The sequence below is a fragment of the Simochromis diagramma genome, unplaced genomic scaffold (assembly GCF_900408965.1).
Source record: "Simochromis diagramma unplaced genomic scaffold, fSimDia1.1 OVJJ01000604.1, whole genome shotgun sequence".
NCBI classification, from domain to species: Eukaryota; Metazoa; Chordata; class Actinopteri; order Cichliformes; family Cichlidae; genus Simochromis; species Simochromis diagramma.
The window spans coordinates 1,518,919-1,536,874 of record NW_024387416.1 but is presented as its reverse complement, the minus strand read 5'-3'; the positions used below and the strand labels follow the sequence as shown (position 1 = coordinate 1,536,874).

Genomic DNA, 17,956 nt, shown 5'->3' with positions numbered 1-17,956 from the left:
ATACAAATACGACTCAGCAGATTGTTATGGAAGGATGTGACAACAGTTTAAGTTAATGGTTCGATTTCTTTCTGTTGTTTCATTCATTTAATGATTGAGCAAAAAGCACACTGTGCACATACACACACACACACTCCTGTTTCTCCTATACTCAGAGTTTTCAAAGCAGCCAAAAACTACTCTACCCTTCTTCCCTTTCGTCTCTCTCATAGCTGTTGGTTTTCTGGTTTTCTTCATGTTTCAACTTCCTAGTGCTAAAAATAATCACTTTCAGTCTCCATCTATTACTGCCGACACTAAACAACTTGTGCAAGTTGCTTGTCTTTCTTCTGCAACAGCCCAGAGGTCCTGGCATTAAATAAGTTTCTTCTTATTTAATGCCAATATTACATAAATGCAAAGGTATTAGAAAAACACACAAGAACGAAGATAAATGCAGGTTTCTCCTTGGTTGTGATGTTGTGCACTATTTTACTATTCTGAAAGTTGATCTACTTCAACTCTCAACCAACATGATGCTAAGTTTTGGATTCCGTACAAAGACGGCTGTTAAATTTCTAGCCAGTCTGACTGCTACGAAGGGTAGTGCTTAAAAAGCGCTTAACTATATTGCCATATCTGAGAAAATAGTTTTTGTCCTCTTGGCATTTGTCAGCAGCGTTAATTAGCATATTTCAACCTCTAATTAGGAGCGACGGGGCTGTAACGTGGGAGTATTCTGCTGCTATTATGAGGAGGAACCTTTTAACCTGCAATAAGCAATTATTTTTCAATATTAGGAATTGGTGTAAAATGGTTACTCGCAATATGAAAAAGTCGATTTCTCTGCAACTGAATGATCCTGTGTTCAGGCTTCAGCTTCCTCACTCTATGCATATGATGTTGTTTTAGGCCATAACTCCAGCCAACAACATTTGTGTGTGGCAGGAGTAAGTTCTGTTTGCATCTGTTTACAACACCATAAAAGTGTCTGAAATTTCCTTTTGGAGTCACATGGAAATGACTCCTCACTGCATCATGAAACTCCTGTCTGAGCCAAATTTACACATCAAATGACACCTTTTTTGACAGGATGATGAGAAGTAAGGGATTTTTTTTTTTTAATCTATCCTCATTAAATTTCTCTCACTTAATCCATCCTACCTTCGGCAGCCTCCTCAGCTTTCTTTCTCTCCAGCTCCAGCTCCTTCATGACGGTGGTGGTTGTGGGGATGGTGGTGGAAGGGGGGAGGACGGTGACAACGGGGGCTGTGACAGGGGGGATCTCATCGGGCCTGAAGCCCCGCCGGATCAGCTTAAGGTGGACCGTCTGGCCCGTGTGTCTCAGCACTTCAACTGCCTGTTGATTGGTGTATTCCTGGATGTTCACGCCGTCGACCTGCAGAGGGCGATCTCTCGTGAGCCGGTGGATTAAAGGAGAGGCAGAACGGCTTGCTTGCACAATATGAGTGTGCTGAAGCGCCATCTATGTTCTTGCTGGAAAGAGATGAACTGCAATGGCATTAACTAAAGACTGATTTCTGCACCTGAGTGTCGTCTAATCCACGACTTCATTCATTTAGGTCATTCAGGGCAGGTAGGAAGTAGATAGTTTTAAATCCCTCACAATCATGAGCGTTTAGGTGAACTCCCAAAGCAAGTCCATCCTCACACACCAGCACACAAGTAAGTCAGAACTTCTTCAACAAAACATGTAAAAACATCCACTCATGACTTCACTGTTAATGACCTACAGTAATGAAATTAGAGACTTAACTGCTCGGTGTCCTGTTTCAAAACTCTTTTATATTCAGAGTCGCAAGAAGAACAAATAAAAAGCATAATTGGGAATTATTCAAATTCATGCATCTCATAATTTCCCTCCATTGCCTAAATGTGTAAATTTGATCACAATCAATGATAATATGAAACATTTGCTGCATGTTTGATCTCGTTCTGCTGAAAACAGAAGCCAGTCGTAACCAAAAGAGCATAATTAATGTACTTACTGCTATAATCTGGTCTCCAATGTGAATACGGCCATCTTGGTCTACAGTGCTGTCTTTTGTTATGCTCTTAACAAAGATACCAGAGGGCTCTGAGGAATCAGAACAGTTTAGACACATAAATGGGTGAAGACATTAAATGTGTTTCAATTTGTGTTTCAATAAACGGAGGGCACTTTTTACTAACTTTACAAATTACAGATCCCTGAATATAATCAGAAATTTCAAACTATTTACAGAACGATCAGGTGTTCTGCATTCAATAAGATGCCACACAAATTATTTGTACCACACTACTATAAAGGAGAACGTCACAGCCTGATACCTGCAGGCCTGACAGCAGCAGGCGTATCACTGCTCCTGTTTCTACCTGGTTTCTACTCTGGTTTTACGTGGCCTATCAACACAATTTAAAAACTGGTATATATATAATATAAATATAAAATCTCCATATTATTTTTAAAAAAATCAGTTTTTCACCTGAATTCTTATCTCCAACATAACCAGCAATAGTGATCCCGAGTCCTTGGGTGTTCTTAGTAAGGCTCACATCAAATGCCTCAGCATCCTCTTCCTCGTAGCCCTGCGTGTAGACGCAGAGAAATGAGTCAGCATCACAGCAGAAACCAAATGAAAGCGATGTTTTACTTTAGAACAGAAGAAAGGAAAATTGCGGCACATCAAAATACATTGTTTAACTTTGATTAATGAGCGCTCAGTACCTGTCAGCCAAAAATAAGACTCACAGTTACTGTGTGTGATCACAGGGATATGATGTTTGTCATTCACATTGTGAGTCACTAATAATTCAATCAAGTCAAAATAGAAGCGAGTGCTGAAAATGGCCATGAAATTGCTGTTTGTAGGAGGCTCTGAGCTTTTTTTTCCCTTCTTTTTCTGGGAACGTAAAGCAAAGTGTGAGTCACAGGTGATGCAACCTGCAATTTTCTTTAATTGCATTTGTACTGGCTTGTCAAGCAGGAAGAAAAGATAAAACTGGATATGAAGGACCTGAAGTTTATGTGTGAAGTTTTTTATATATATAACTGTGTATGGTGTGTCTTGCATGGCAGGCAATTACCATCAGGATGACGGGTTCTCGAGAAAACGCTTTATTGCGAGGATAGTGCGAGTCATAAAATCAATTTGAATGAGACACGCGTCTCTGTGATGTAAAAAAAAATTAAAAAGAGGTATTTGGGTTTACAGAGGAACAGATGCCCTTACCTGCTGTTCGCTGACAGTGGGGAGCACCACAGGCATGACAGAAGCAGAGGGAGTCTCTTCCAAAGGACCTCTGGTAACAACCAGCTTCACCCTGTTCCCGCACTGCCTCAGGACCTGGGCCACCTGGTCGCTGCCCATGCCGAGCAGGTCGGTGTCTCCGATTCTCAGGATGTGGTCCCCGCTGCGCAGGCGGCCATCCTGTGGCAAGAAATGATTTCTATATTAACTCTGCGCTCATTATGGCATTGTCACTCCTAAGTGACAGGTAATTCTGTGCTTTCCTGCAATTAGCATATTCTCATTACACATAACTGACAGGAGTCATCTGTCTAGAACACTGAAAGTGTCATTGGCTGTGAGCGATGAAAAAAGACATGTCCTAAAGAAGTGACAGACACAGCTAAAGAGTCACCTGATCAGCGATGCCTCCAGGAAGTATAGTTTTGACTATAACCCCGGTGGTTTTTCCTCCAACAATACCAAAGCCAAGACCGGTGCCATCGTTGACAAGCTCAATCGTCTCCACATGTTGCCACTGAGACAGTAACAGAAGTGAAACACAATGTTACCCAGTGTCTTATTAGGAAAAATGTACATCACTTAACGGGTATGTTTGTTTTCTGTGTCGTGGTGCTGGATGGGGGTTGCAGAGCAAAGAGCAAAGTGCATGTAGTTTCTTAAGTCCCCACATGGAAACTGTGTCAGATCATAACACGCTCCTTGCAGAGGCCCCACTGGTGTGTCAGTGTACTCATTACCGCGCTGGAGTTGGCTGATAATGTGCTGGCAGCAGAGGGCGTGCGGGACACTGCAGGACTGGCCAGCTGAGGTATTGGCCCTCTGGCCACTGTGAGCTGCACCCTGTCTGAAGCACTCTGCAGGATGCCTATAGCCTGCTGGTGGGTCACTGTCTTGTCCAGAGGCTGGCCATTAATGGCCAATATCTGGTCGGCTTCTTTGAGTTTCCCATCGCTGTAACGGGGAAGAAGCATGCAGCAGAGGCAAGGACACAGAATGAGAACCCTTATAGTCACTAGATACCACATTATAGCTTTAATCTTTGTACCTGTAACTTTGAATTTGTCTTTGGGTGAATACATTTAAGGGTGTTTAAATCTGAAACATGAAAAATGCAGCTTCCACTCTTTTAGGATTGGTGTGACGCAACATGTGTTGCAACAGCTCACAACAGCTTTACTCTGGTATTTCCTGGCAAGTATAAAAGTATCTCTAATCTCCCGAGACAATCTGTAAACGCACCCACCTGACTGTCTGAAACAAAGTCCTACAAATTTCAAATTAGAAATCAACAATTAACCAGATGCTGAAAGAATGTCTGGAAGACTGCATAGCAGCATGTTTTTCCTGCATACCAGTGAGCGACACTTCCTGGTTGAATTTCCTGGATGAAGATGCCGAGCTCTCCGCGGTTCTCGCTCTTTAGGCCCACCACGCTGAAGCCAAGACCTCCGGACACTGGCTTCTGCAGATCCACATGCGTCACATAACGTCCCTGCGTAATACACACACAAACCTTTTATATATATATATATATATATACATTGGCCTTGTGCTGATTCACTAAAGCATCAAAGCTACAGGCAGCCTTTAGAAGTCTATTTGAAGTGCCTCAAGAGAGAGGAGCACTGTGTGGAGTTTTCTTCTTTTTTTGACTCTCTTTGAATGTTTGGTTTGAGTTATAGGACTTATTAAAAAATAATCTTGCCTATTTTTGTGTAAAAATCAGTAAAATGTTAAAAGATTGACAAAAAAAGTCTACTGGGGTTTCAAAATAGACTTGCCACAATAGCATTATTTTAGCTTATGCGCATCCCTTTTCTTCTGCATATCCAGTTCTATTCTATTCATAAGCCTATCCCAGCTGTCGTAGGGCGAAACACAAGGTACACCCTGGGCAGTCACACAGAGAGACACTTTGGACTGTGGGAGAGAGCCTGAGTACCCACACAGACAACATGCAGATTCCACACGCTTTGTCAATATATGCCATCTAGCTTAAACCGACAATAAATTAACAAAATGTTAGCACGCATTACAATAACTGCCTCCCTTCTAGCTGTTTGTACCTGCGCCATGGAGTGGATAATATGTTCAAATTCTTCGGATGACGTCTTGCCATTGGCGTGCGTGGGAGCTGGGGTGTCTGAGCAGGAAACATGGCTGCCATTGGGCTTGGCTGCTGTGAGATCACTCCCTCGTGATAAAGGGACACTCCCCTGAAATGATAAAACAGAAATGTGAAAACTACAGATACCTCCCTGACACTTCCATGTTTACTCCTGGATTTTGGATCTTCCTTCTACATTCCTTTAAAGTGAACATGAAACACTACATATACAAAAGTTTACCCATCTTTCACCTGATTGGCTGGCATACAGTGCTGTACTATATAGACAAAACATAAAGAAAAGTATAATAGGTCCACATTCAAACACATGAATGCTATTGAATCAAATCCAAAACTGCTGGGCTTTCAGTTTGAATGGGGCATAACAGCTCAGAAAATCTCCAAAGCGATCCTGTACACAGCAGCAGTTGCTGGCTTTAATCCAACCAAAGACAATTAAAAGTTTTAAGGGACAAAACAAAAAAAGGCCCATTATGCCTCATTTGTACTCTGAACATAAAGATCTTGCAAATTAAATTTTAGACACCAAAACTCTGGATCTGAGTGTCTAAAAAAACCACAGAGATGGCAGACAGTTCGTTATCCCTCCATGATTAGCTGCATCTATGGCACTCTAATCCTTCAGGAGATAATAGCTCTTAGCTGATGTTCCAACAGTGATGAGGCTCCAAATACAATATTTTTATCGGGGCCAGGGAGAAGCATCGCTGGCCATCTGGATGCTTTAATATGCTCGGCTCTTAATTACTGCAATGACTTTACTTGTGTGACAGATGAATTACATGAAGGCGACAACTACATAAAACAGTGTTTTCCCGATTTCATTAGCCAAAGGGTGTAATGTTTATGACTTTCCGAATTGGATTCAAAAGGACGGACGTAATGCACGGCAATAATTCTATAAACACTCCATTTGGCATATGGCGCTGCCAGGCTAAAGCTGTCCTTGTGAACTTGTGAAATTTGCATTAGGAAGTTGGACTGTGCGACTTTCAGAGCTTCGAGAACATGTACTGTACATCACGCTTCCTTTAAATACAGTCCCAGATTAGCACTCAGAAACAAAACTCCGTTGGACAGGACGCATTAGTGCCGCACACAGCAAACAAAACCCCGTGGGCCCGGCTAAGTTAGCGTAGCATGCTGCTAAGTTGCCGTGCTCATGCATGAGTTTTGTTAGCTGGGGCCCAGCTAAGAGGATTAAAGTTCCAGTTTGGTTCTTGAACATTTAAGAAATTGTTTCTGCCCCACTTCACACAGTGGCAGCGGCCTCTTTCTCATTGGAGAGTAGGGCCTTGTCGCCATAGCGACGTGGGCTAAGCAAGGCCTAACTAGCAGAGCCAGAAGATGGGCAGTGACTGTGTGTGTGTGTTTGCGTGTCAGCCTCAAAACACAAAAACAAACCATCTCCCCAAATTGGTTCTGCTTTACACGGCCACACAAACACAGCTTGGGTCTGAAAGCCCCGAAGAAACATAACACACTTATAGTTGTTGCTTTTTTATCTATTCATTTCTCAAAAATATTACTATTGTTATAACACAGAAAAGGTCCATCCTTTGGTTTGAAGCGAACTTTAAGTTGAATGGCTGCTTCTTAAGTTTTCTATTATAAAACAGAGGAATCTGCACACAGACACACACACACACACACACAAAAGAAGGTACCTATACTTGAAATAAGTCAAATCGCTGGCGCACAAAAATGCCACGGGGCTTTTTAAATCTAAATTCCACAAGGGGTAAAAAAGCGAACATCCCTTCCTCCCAGTGCATAGCTCGCATACTTTCGTCTCTTTCTCTGAAACGCTTACCCTGGCCCCTTTCCTCTGTGACTTGAGAGCGCTTTCCTTACACTCAGATGTTTAATTCTCAATGGGGAGAATCAGCCAGAAAAAAGTATCTCTGCTCATGTACCCATATTATATCTGGCTTGTGTGGACCCTGACAGCAATTTGGCCATAGCGGCAAACACTACTGGGAATGGGGATTGAAAGGGTGAGGGGAGGATGTCTTGACATAAGCCAGAAGTAGAATCAGTGAGGTCACCAAGGAAGCAGGGAGAGATAAAAACCTGAATAAGGATATCAGAAACATTCCAGCCTAGCTGAGGTAGAGCTAAAGCAGGAGTTCCAGTTTTATCTTAGAAATTCCTTCTTTTTTTGTCATGATGCTGAAAAAACCACTGACAAAATCCCACTGCAGGTTCACTGAATACTGTTACAGGCTGTTCACTCTGTAAATCCTGTTACAGAGTGAACAAATTCAGATTGTCCCACAGACATGTAGAAATAGACAATAGCTGACCTGTAAGAACAGACACTTTAGCCACAACAGCAGGCTGGTCAAGGTGCAAAAGGTGAAGTCAATCAAACGCTAATGAGATTGGGAAAAGAACAAAGGAGGGAAGTAAAAGCACAGGAGGCCGCATGAGGAGCTAACCTTCAAAATAAAATAGGAAGTGCGCCAAACAGTGAGGCAGAGGAGGATGAGACGTGATGACGGAAAACACTCAACATAGAATTACAATAAATACGTGTTTAAGGCACTGACCATCCCTTAAATGGTTGCTGTCTGGAGTTTATGTGTGTTAAATATTAGAATCTAGCATAATTTCAGTGGTCAGAAGCCAAATATTCTCAAAACGCACCAGTCAGCCCAATAACTCCAGCATCACTTCCACTGCATACACAACTTCAACACTCAAGAAGGCATTTAGTGCACACAGTGTACGACATGTAACTAACGGCAGTATCCAAAATGAGTCCTGCCACAACTGTCGCCAGTGTGAAGCCATTAAAATGGGAATTCAAGGAGCCTGTGGCTGGAATAATACCTTCAGTTTTACATTAAGTCTGGGCAGGTCCCATTAAAGGCTAGGTTATGTCTCAACATCAAATGTCACCAGGAACAAGGTCCTGCCTCAAGCACTCCTCCACTACAATGGTACTATGAAAATTGAACAGCAGGTCCTAGTTCATATCAAATGACACAAATGCATCTGTTTAAATAAACTTCTATAATAACAATCTACTATCCTGTGCTATCCCATTATTTTTGTAGTTTATGAAATCTGATTAAATGAACCCGGGATCAGCATGTTATAAATATATCATTCTTATTATTACCCTTAGTTAAGCTACCACAGGCCTAGTTTTTGGGCCATGATGCACTGGATGGTTCTTATTGATTCACCTCTTTTCACTCACTGTGTTTATAAACCACTCTGCATTTAATTGTTAGGTGTTACGAATCTGTGGCTCTCTCCCACAGTGTCTTTTGAGACAACTATTGATAAGTTATATTAATGTATAAATATTACATTTAAAGTAAGTAGAAAGTGTTTTTAACCATCTGTGACATCATATAATCGCTATCCTTAAGACACACAGTCTAAGAAAAACATGGCATAAGAAATGTGAGCCAAATTGGAGGAAATATAAAACCTTTAAGCAAAAAGGTTTGGGGTTTACCTGATCTCTGAGATGCTGGACAGACTTCTGCAAGGCCAGGATCTGATGGAAGAGGGGGCTCTGGAGCACTGACTTGAGCAGGCTGAGCTTCTCCTCAGTGGGCACTTCTCCCCGCTCCTTGAGTTTGGCCTGGAGTCGCTCCACCGCCTGCAAGGCACGCTGCGTGTCTGCAAACCGTCGCATGTTTCAGTGACAGCGCCAGAGTGAAGGCGACGATGCAGGCAGCCGGAGGTGTGGGAGTGACAGAGGTGGAGAGAGGTGGCGAGGACAAAGACTTCATCAGTTCATGGGTGAAGATAGCGAGGGTGGGAAGAGTGTTTGGATATTACCTCATTTATTCATTTAGGCATCCTGATTTAATTATTAAGAGGATTCTTTTAAAAAAAAAGCCTCCACAACCATTTGAAACATGACTTTAACATATTTATGTTTAACAATAACTCAATGACTTATAAATGTATAGGCTAGGCTTAGTTAAGGCCGGTTGACTCTCAACAGGCCTATATCAAAATCATGTAGCCACAAGTTTTTGCACAGAAGAAAAAAAAACTCAATTTTCAATGCACTGCTTGTTTTCGGAATAGCAATGTTTCCTTTTCTTGACTTTAGGGTCAAATGGTGGGTTACGCAGGAGCGTAGAATGAATGGTTATCAGGAGGAAAAGATAAAAGGACTGGGACCTCCACGCTTTGTTTGCTGGATCCTCTATAAGCCCTACAACCGAGTAACTCCAGAGTGGCTTGTTAGTAAGGATGGGCCAGCCAGACGTCATCTGAGCAAAAATGAAGCAATTTCAGAAGCTCACCAACTGTGACTAACACCTAATAGGCCGTGCACGAGGTCCAAAACACTTTTTGCACTGAAAAGCTTTGTTGTTTGAACAAAAAGTTGCAAATAGGCCAATAACACTTGAGCCCTGTAAGATTTTTTTCTGCTCACCACTGGCTCAGTCCAGACAAATGTAAAATTTCCACTGTCCTTCCCTCCATGTGTATAATTAGGAATACTAAATCAATGTGGCATGGACAGTTAGGTCCATAAGTGTCTGAACAAAGACACTTTTCCACAAAAGTATTGCATTAACTGTTTACGAATTGCAGTCAAGCTAACATAATTTTTAATATAAGGACTGTAAGAACCCATTAGCATAAGTTAATGCTGTTTTTCGCCCGTGTAGATGCTGCTAGGTGTTTACTGCAGTCACCTTCATGTGCTGCTTGTTTGAAGCCCTTTGCTGCAATTAGTTTTGTCTTTAGTAACTGAAAAGCATGCTCTGTTGAACACTAGGTCCCTTACATGTTCATTGAATTGATTCTGTAGTATGCTTTGGGTCATTTTCCATTTACACTCTGAAACACCATCCAACCAGTTTTGCATTTGGCTGAATCTGAGAAGTGTATAGCTCTTTATACTTCAGAATGTATCCTGCTGCTTTTACCAGCATCCACATCAACAATAAACACTTGTGACCTAGGTCTACCTGTAGCCTTACATACCCATAGAATAACATTGGCTTCACGTATGCTTTGGATCGTGAACTGTTCCTTGCCTTCTCTATGCTTCTCTCTTCCCATAATTCTGGTCTAAGTTAACCTTGGTTTCATCTCTCAAAAGACTTTTTTCAGAACTGTGCCGGCTCTTTTCGATTATTTCTGGTCTAGTCAAAGTCTAATCTGTCCTTCCTGGTGTTGGGGGTAACCAGGAGTTTGTACCTTGTTGCATGAAGGCGTCTCTTGATTGTATGATATGCCTACATCCTGGAGTGTAGTCTTGACTTGGTTATATGTTGTTGCGAAGTTGTTTTGATTAGTCGTTGAAGTAATTCTGTAACTACCCACTTTAGTTTTCTTTCGATGTTGAACGCACCAGACTGACGAACTCTCTGACAGGTTTATTTGGGTTTTTCAGCTTAATGATGGCGTCCCTCATTTGCATCATTGTCTCTTTAAAACCTCAGATTGAGAGTTCTATTGAACTGCTAATGCTGGCATAAAGTTCAACATTTGGACTCATTACTTCCCTCATAAATGAGTAATGAGGGAATCGACCTCACCTGCCAATGAAACTGCTTGTCAGTCAAATGTCCAACTACATTTGAAGGTCTGAAAATGGGGTGCTATGTACAAAAATGGGGTAATTCCTAAACAGTTAATGCAAAACTGTTGCAAAACCCCTTGAATTAAAGTTAAAAGTCTGCACTTCAGTCACATCTTGACTAATTTAATTAGAAATCCACTGTGACTGTGTACAGAGGCAAAATCACAAATAATGCGTCACTGTCCAGAAACCTAAGGACCTAACTATGTGTGAGTTTGCAGAAGAAAAGGTGGTCCTTGAGCAAAGCCTAAGGAGTCACAGATACATCAGCCAAATGTGCTAATTGCCATAGACCTACCGGGAAAGAAGATGACATTTACCAATGGCAGGAATAATGAGCTGACTAAATGTTTAACTGTAGAGTGATAAAGAGTTGAAATACGTTAAAACAAGCTTCTTTTTTTGTGGAACCCAACCAATAAATCTGTATTTTCAGCCAAAGTGGACTTATTAAAGATCTGGAGCTATATGAAAACTCTGATTTTGTTTTTTAATAATAACGCAGAAACGATGCTTAGGCTAATTTAGAATTAGTGTTATCAGTTTTTCCAGCAGAGCAGTGCCTGGAGCACACGTATTCATCACAGTTCATCATTTGCAGCTGACAAACACACAGTCAACATTCGCGTCCTGAGAGTGACCACAGATTGCTGTTTTAAAGAAAGAAGCTGGCAGCACCAATTTGGCGTCATGCTTGACAGTTGGGCAAATAAATCTCTATGGGCACAAACAAACAATCAAATTTATGGCAACATTATCAGATATGGCAACATTGGCAGCCCACGGACATTGAACTGAATCCAGGGCCTCTTACGCTGGTTGAGAAAACTCTCAGCTTAAGCCAAATGTGCAAAGCACAGCCAGCAGAGACGGACACCCAAACCCCCGTGCAAAAACTGCTCATTTTTAAAAGAAGATTTTCTTTTTTTTTTTGATTATGGCAGTGTTGAATCTTAATTAAACCGAGTACTGGTACTGGATTCAACAGTCTGCTATCATGACCACACTCAACCCTAAAGCTGGTTCAATCATGGATGAAATCATGAATATTTTATAGATGCCTGGCATAAAACAATTAAAAAACCAAATACTTACCCATTGTTTCTATCATTTTTAGAGCGTCGGATGAATGTGTAGTGTTCCCTTCATCGAGGCCTGAAAATGACAAATTCAGTATTTAATGTCTTTTTGTGAGCAGTCAGAGAACTAAATATTAGACCACTAATTCACGCTGTTTCCTTTTATTTTTAACTTCCACAAAGCTCTCAGAGCAAGAAAAATGGCTCATGCTCCTCCTGGGTTCTCCTCCCAACTTACACATTTTCTGTTCAAAAGATTAACATTAAAAAGAAACTAGATTTATTTCATTTCTGTTAGGTCCATATTTATCTCTGAAGAATGCTTCACTATGTGCATCAGAGCACCATTGTGCTGAAGAACTGTCCCAGTTTGTCGAGTCTCTCGACAAACCGGCTGCCAGAAAAGCGCTTCTACTCAAGCTTCTTAGTTCCCTTGTATTCCACTAATGCTCTTATTGATGAATAAATACCAAGTAATTTACATTACTGAAATTTCATACAGCCGGTATTAGACGAAGCTTGAGTATCCATTTTGCTTTTATCAGATAAAAATCATCTTACTTCATACAACAATGATAATTAATTATCCTCTCATACAACAATCTTATAAGCTGCTTTAAAACTAACACAACACCCTGCTAACATGACAATTTTCGTATTTAATTGTTGTTCATTTTTTTCCTTATAAATTACAAGTTCACACTGACTTTTTATTTGCAGTGTTACTTAGCTCATAAATGAGTGTTTAAACTGTTGGTCAATATTAGGAGTGGGGGGTGGGCGAGCAGATAGAGCACAGTATTGCACTAATTTAGGTGGTGATATTGTATTAGTTCTGCGACACCAAAAAATACATTTTTATTAGCTAAATGAAAATTCTTTGGGGACTACTACAAACAAGATGGATCATCTCGTGCAACACCAATCTGAGATAATGGTAAGTGTGCAAACTTACTTTACACTGGCTCGACCAAACTTGTGATTGTCCAGAGCTTGAGGGTCAGGTAAGGTGATAGCACAGGTCACCTGATACGAGGTAACCTTTCCGCAAATAGTTGCAGACTGATTTGGAATGACTGCAATCGCTCTCAGTGAGATTGTCAAAGGTTTGCAAATAATTGCTGTCTAATTTACAGATAGATTGAGTCTTTGTCAATGAGCACAACGCGAGAGGACTCAACTCCACTGGCTGCCAGTTGTTTGTATTCTGGTTATATTCCCGTAGAGCCGGAAGGCTGCTGAGTGTAAATGTAATAGTTATGCAGACAGATTACATGTAATTGTCAAACTGACCCCAATCAATCGTAGATTGATATTATAGCACAGTGAGCTGGTCTTATGGCAACATTAATGTCAGGTTTTAGTGACAGTGCTGGTGTGTTTAATTGTCATTTGCCTTTTCATTATCATTGAACAACAACATTATGGTGGTTACCACTGGCTTTTATAACGTCTATGGTAACACACAGCAAAAGAGGGAAAAAGCGCTTATATTCTGCACAAAAAAATACCTAAAGGGATACCTGATTATGAAGTAATCAGCTCATGAATTTATAGTTATTATTTTAAATTCCCTAAAAGCTGCTTCAGTAAATCACCCTTGCTATTGACTGGTGTCATCCTGCTCACTGTTCCTTTCAGACACATATTTTCTGACTATTTTACCTGGAAAAAGTCTTAATTTACCAATATTTCATTGTACCATTGTGCTTGAAATCAAAGTCTCATTTTGCACAATGGGTGGATTCAAACATCTATGTGAAGTCTGGCTATTTGTTCTATCTAATCTGTCAAAAAATATATCTCTTTGTGAAACTGACTCCAAATGCTGCCTTGGAAACAAAAACTGTTACCTTCAAAGTGCATGCAATCAGATCAGAAAGGCAAGAGAAGGAGCAGTGACTCCTCTACTGTGTAAAAAAAACAAACCCAGTGCCAATAAGCTCATAAAGACTCTCAGTACCTTTAAAGCTTTAAAAGCTAACAGTAATGCATGATGAAGGTGATCATGTTGTTTATATTTGCCTAATTCTTTTAAGGGGTGCTTGCTAACAGAGCCCATGCAGGGAACATGGCACTTGGCTGCAGAGAGTGGCTTTGTAAGCAAGCATGATATGACTCAGGGAGACGTTACACGATTAAAGGAGATTGCTCAGACAATTAAAAGCCCTGTATAGACTCTCAGAATAGCTGCAGTATCTGTGGCAAAAGGATCACCACAGCTCTGGTTTGTTTATGCATTTGCTTCACTCATTACTGCATGTGTCCTACCTTTTATGCTGAGTGATGAGCTAGTATGTTAGCCGTGTATTTCACTCATGTAGTGGTTTGTTTATGTAATAAATCTGCCTTCACACGCACCTTACAGTCACTTGTGGCAACAGTAGTATACTATATGTGGGGTTTTCTTTCAATGACATATGTGGTTCAGTGTCTGAAAGTAGCTTTACCATTCCTTAAGTGAATCACTTAAGGATGCACACACTATAGTGGTATGTAATGAATCACAGAAGGCCGGAGGAGCTCATTAGCCGCTATTACACACTAGATATCAGCCTCCAAAAAAGTAGTTTAGCTCCGCGGGTAGCATTTCCTTGCGAAAATAATCATTAGTGAGGTTTGTGGCGAGTATAGTTAGCTAATAAGAAAACGCAGTTATTTTATCGCGGAGTTCCTACCCACCAAAAATCAAAGAAATTAGCACTATACCCGTGTTATTTCTTGCTTAATAAAGCGTTTAGTACGTCGTATTTGTTTAAAGCTGGTATATCCTGCCCAGGTTCGGTGGTGTTTTGAATACAGTCGACAAGGCACTCGGGACAATCCGATTTTCTCAACCCCTCCTCCTCCTCCTCTTTCCCCATCTCATCTAGCAAGAAAGCAACAGGCTTCCCGACGCGGGGACGGGAAAGAAGTTACACACTATCAGGGCTCTGTATGGCCACAGAAAATCGCCCAAGCTGGCTTCTTGCAGTATATATAAACACTTTTGCTTGAAAAAAAGCCTCTTGGATCTATTTAAAGGCAGTCTGGTGTGATTATGTGACCAACCGCTACAGAAGACGTCTCACAATATTTTCCTCTAATTAGCGACATTAAAGCTAACAAAAGGGGGTGTCTAGCTTGAGAAAAGCTGAAGTTAGTACACACCGAAGACTTCAGTAACGTTTCCTTAAGCGAAACCCGTTTAAAGAGAGTCACTTACATGAGTGTGGACGCTCTGCTTTCCCGGCGGCCAGGATCTTGAGCTATCCTCTGTTGTCCTGCGGCTAACGGCGCACTGACTGGGGCTTAAAGATGGGGCGTAGAGTAACTCGATCCTATGTGGACACTTCCAGCGATAGCCGCACCGACAGTTCAGCTGGGGCTGAGGCGCCGCTTGCTGGCTGCCCTGACAACTAGGCCCCACATACATGGAAGAAGGCCTGGCTGCCGTGTAGGGCCAGAGCTAAAGTCCCAAAAACAAAGCAAACTCACATAAACTTTAAATGCACACTTAAAAAGAAGTGCAATTTCAACAGTACAATTAAGTTTGCCTGCAGAACAGAGAAATCCTGCTCCTGTAAATGAAATAACTATTTGTGTATAAATTGTAAGAAATAAATGTGTAAAATTATCTAATTTCTCAGATTAAACTGTGATTATAACACTTTTTTGGGGGGGTTATTTAATAGAAAAGGATCTTGTTTAAATTACTGTTAGAAAAAACCCAGAAATTTATATAGATTTTTTAAAAACATGAATCTTTCTGTTATTTATTTGCTTATTTATTAGTTTGGTGTATTATTAATGAAAACAAGGGATTTCTTTATCACTAGGAAGAGCTGTAAAACTTTTCAAAATACAGTTTAAAGTTATAAATTTATGGCCTCCCTCAAATTTTCCAAAGCTGTCCAGTGAGCCAGATCGGAGCCTTCGCTGGGTGGAATTTGGGAGAGGGTGAGAGGTAATGTCTGTAATGGACATTATCTTGGCTAGCATCCTCTCACCCATCACCTCTATGGCGTCTAGGGGCTGGCCAGGATGGAGCTGGCCCTCTTTACCAGTCTATGCCTTCTCCTGCCAAAGTGCTACCCGACTTAATAGATGCTGTAACAAGAGAGACAGAGGGGCATGAGGGGTTAACCTACCCTGCCTATAAACCGACATTTAAGTGGAGAAAAGACAGCAGAAAACAGCTTTCCAACTGCTTTCATGGGGCAAACAACAGGAAATTACAGATAAATCACAGCAAAACTTTCACAGAAGGTTATTACCTGAAAAAAGTTGGTCTGGGAGACAAACACACACAGCCCAGCGATTTTGTCTGAGGCAGTTAAACTTGACCCTTAAAATTATTACTTTTGAGGAACACCTGACCTCAGCAACCCAAACGTGAATCACAGGTGCAGAAGTGTATTTGTTTAAGTGCCCTTGAGCAAGCACACAGTCTCTAAAATGCATAAAATACACTATAATGGAAGAGTAATATTGCGCTCATTCATATTAGATATATTGAAGTTACCGTGAGGCCCATGCCTACCATGGCTGGAGCCCGGGGATGTATTTGTTTTAATAATTCATGTTTTCTCTGCATTTTTTTATATGCTGCACTAATTATAAACAATTCAGCGAATTGTTGGAACGGTTTTCAGTCAATCCAAAGCATTTGTGTGAGAGTCCAATCAACAGGGCAGTTTATGCTTCTAATTAAATACGACTCCCATGCACTGCTAGCTTGTTAACCACATACAGCTCACCCACACACTTATGCATGAATACTTCATGCTGCCACCCACACAAGTTCATGGAAAAGCTAGATATTTGTCTAATATGCATTTAAGTGTAATGAACAGTATACTCTGTGCTTTTATTACTTCACAAGATGATGTGATTTTAACTCAAAATGCAGAACATTTAGTAGACACGAGAAAAGAACTTGTCATCTGTTAATTGTGACTCAGATCTAGCAGCACAACAGAAATGTAGCAGTGCTGTAATTTGCATTGTTTTCCACATTGTTGCAAAGGAAAAGCAACTATTAGACACTGGCTGGTCAAGAAAGCCTCTTAATACTATTTCTGCCCTCTCCAGAATTGCTTTTATTTTTATGGATCAAGACCTCAGAGGAGAGCAGGAAAGAACAGGGTCAGTCTGTAAGAAGTCATTTCACCAACGGGGAGAGGGATACAAGCTGCTTTCAGGGAGCTGATACTGACTAAATCCCTTCACCATTTATATCTTTACTTCCACCTCCCTGCTTATCCACCCTGTAACTCCCCTCTTACTCTGACAATAAGCCACTTTTATGTGGGAGGTCTGACTCAGCCAAATGCTGAGAAAGACAAGAGATTGAAACAAGATAGAAAGGAAGAGAGGTGGAAAAAAACATCTTAGCTCAGTGTTAAGCAGCTTCAGCATTTTATATTTTTATACCTGCCTGTCACAGGCCTTCAGCATTAGTCATTGTTTGAGACAGCCTAGTTAAATCTGTCATAAATGGATTCAGATCTCTTTTTCTCAATACTCTGAAAAAGGATTATTTTAGCTGCATTTAACTGTTTTTTGGACCAATTCAGCATTTGATGTACAAAGCTTTGCAAAAGTCACGAATCATCCCTTATGTCCTTATATTTTGCTTCCAAGGAGCCAGGTTTTATTGCTCTTGAGCAGTAGTTCTCCAGGCTTTCTGAAGGTCTGTCAAAGTTTATCTTTGGTCACGGGCTGCTTTTTACTCATTCAAAGAGATATTAGCTGAAAACTTGGCATATTTCGGCACAGCACCTCAGAAACTGGGCAAGTGGAGTATAGAAGAAAAAGTAGCAGACCTAAAACGTTATCTATTGCAAATGAACAGTATGTGAAAGCAATGTCCTTAAGAAAAAGGTGGGAAAAAGACAGCAAAGAGTTGACACAGGACATGAGAGATGCTACTGGACCTTCAGTTGATCCGTTTACTGTTACTGAA

General features: G+C 41.0%; 1 protein-coding gene across 8 annotated transcripts in view; it reads right to left on the bottom strand.

The window, feature by feature from the left end:
- Positions 1 to 15,404, bottom strand: part of LOC120721801 (multiple PDZ domain protein) — a 51,650-nt gene extending 36,246 nt beyond the window's left edge. For 3 of the 8 annotated variants that reach the window (XM_040012359.1, XM_040012357.1, XM_040012363.1), the window contains exons 1-11: positions 15,215 to 15,400; positions 12,026 to 12,085; positions 8,834 to 9,000; positions 5,300 to 5,449; positions 4,586 to 4,725; positions 3,971 to 4,184; positions 3,625 to 3,747; positions 3,213 to 3,410; positions 2,466 to 2,568; positions 1,989 to 2,077; positions 1,144 to 1,378 (exon numbers count right to left, since the gene is read on the bottom strand). In XM_040012359.1, coding sequence (XP_039868293.1) covers positions 1,144 to 1,378; positions 1,989 to 2,077; positions 2,466 to 2,568; positions 3,213 to 3,410; positions 3,625 to 3,747; positions 3,971 to 4,184; positions 4,586 to 4,725; positions 5,300 to 5,449; positions 8,834 to 9,000; positions 12,026 to 12,041 — 1,435 coding nt within the window. In that variant the 5' untranslated portion in view covers positions 12,042 to 12,085; positions 15,215 to 15,400. Of the gene's footprint in view, positions 1 to 1,143; positions 1,379 to 1,988; positions 2,078 to 2,465; positions 2,569 to 3,212; positions 3,411 to 3,624; positions 3,748 to 3,970; positions 4,185 to 4,585; positions 4,726 to 5,299; positions 5,450 to 8,833; positions 9,001 to 12,025; positions 12,086 to 15,214 lie in introns of all 8 variants that reach the window. The other 5 variants (XM_040012356.1, XM_040012361.1, XM_040012364.1 and 2 more) reach the window with 4 other exon arrangements.
- Positions 15,405 to 17,956: the final 2,552 nt, after the last annotated feature.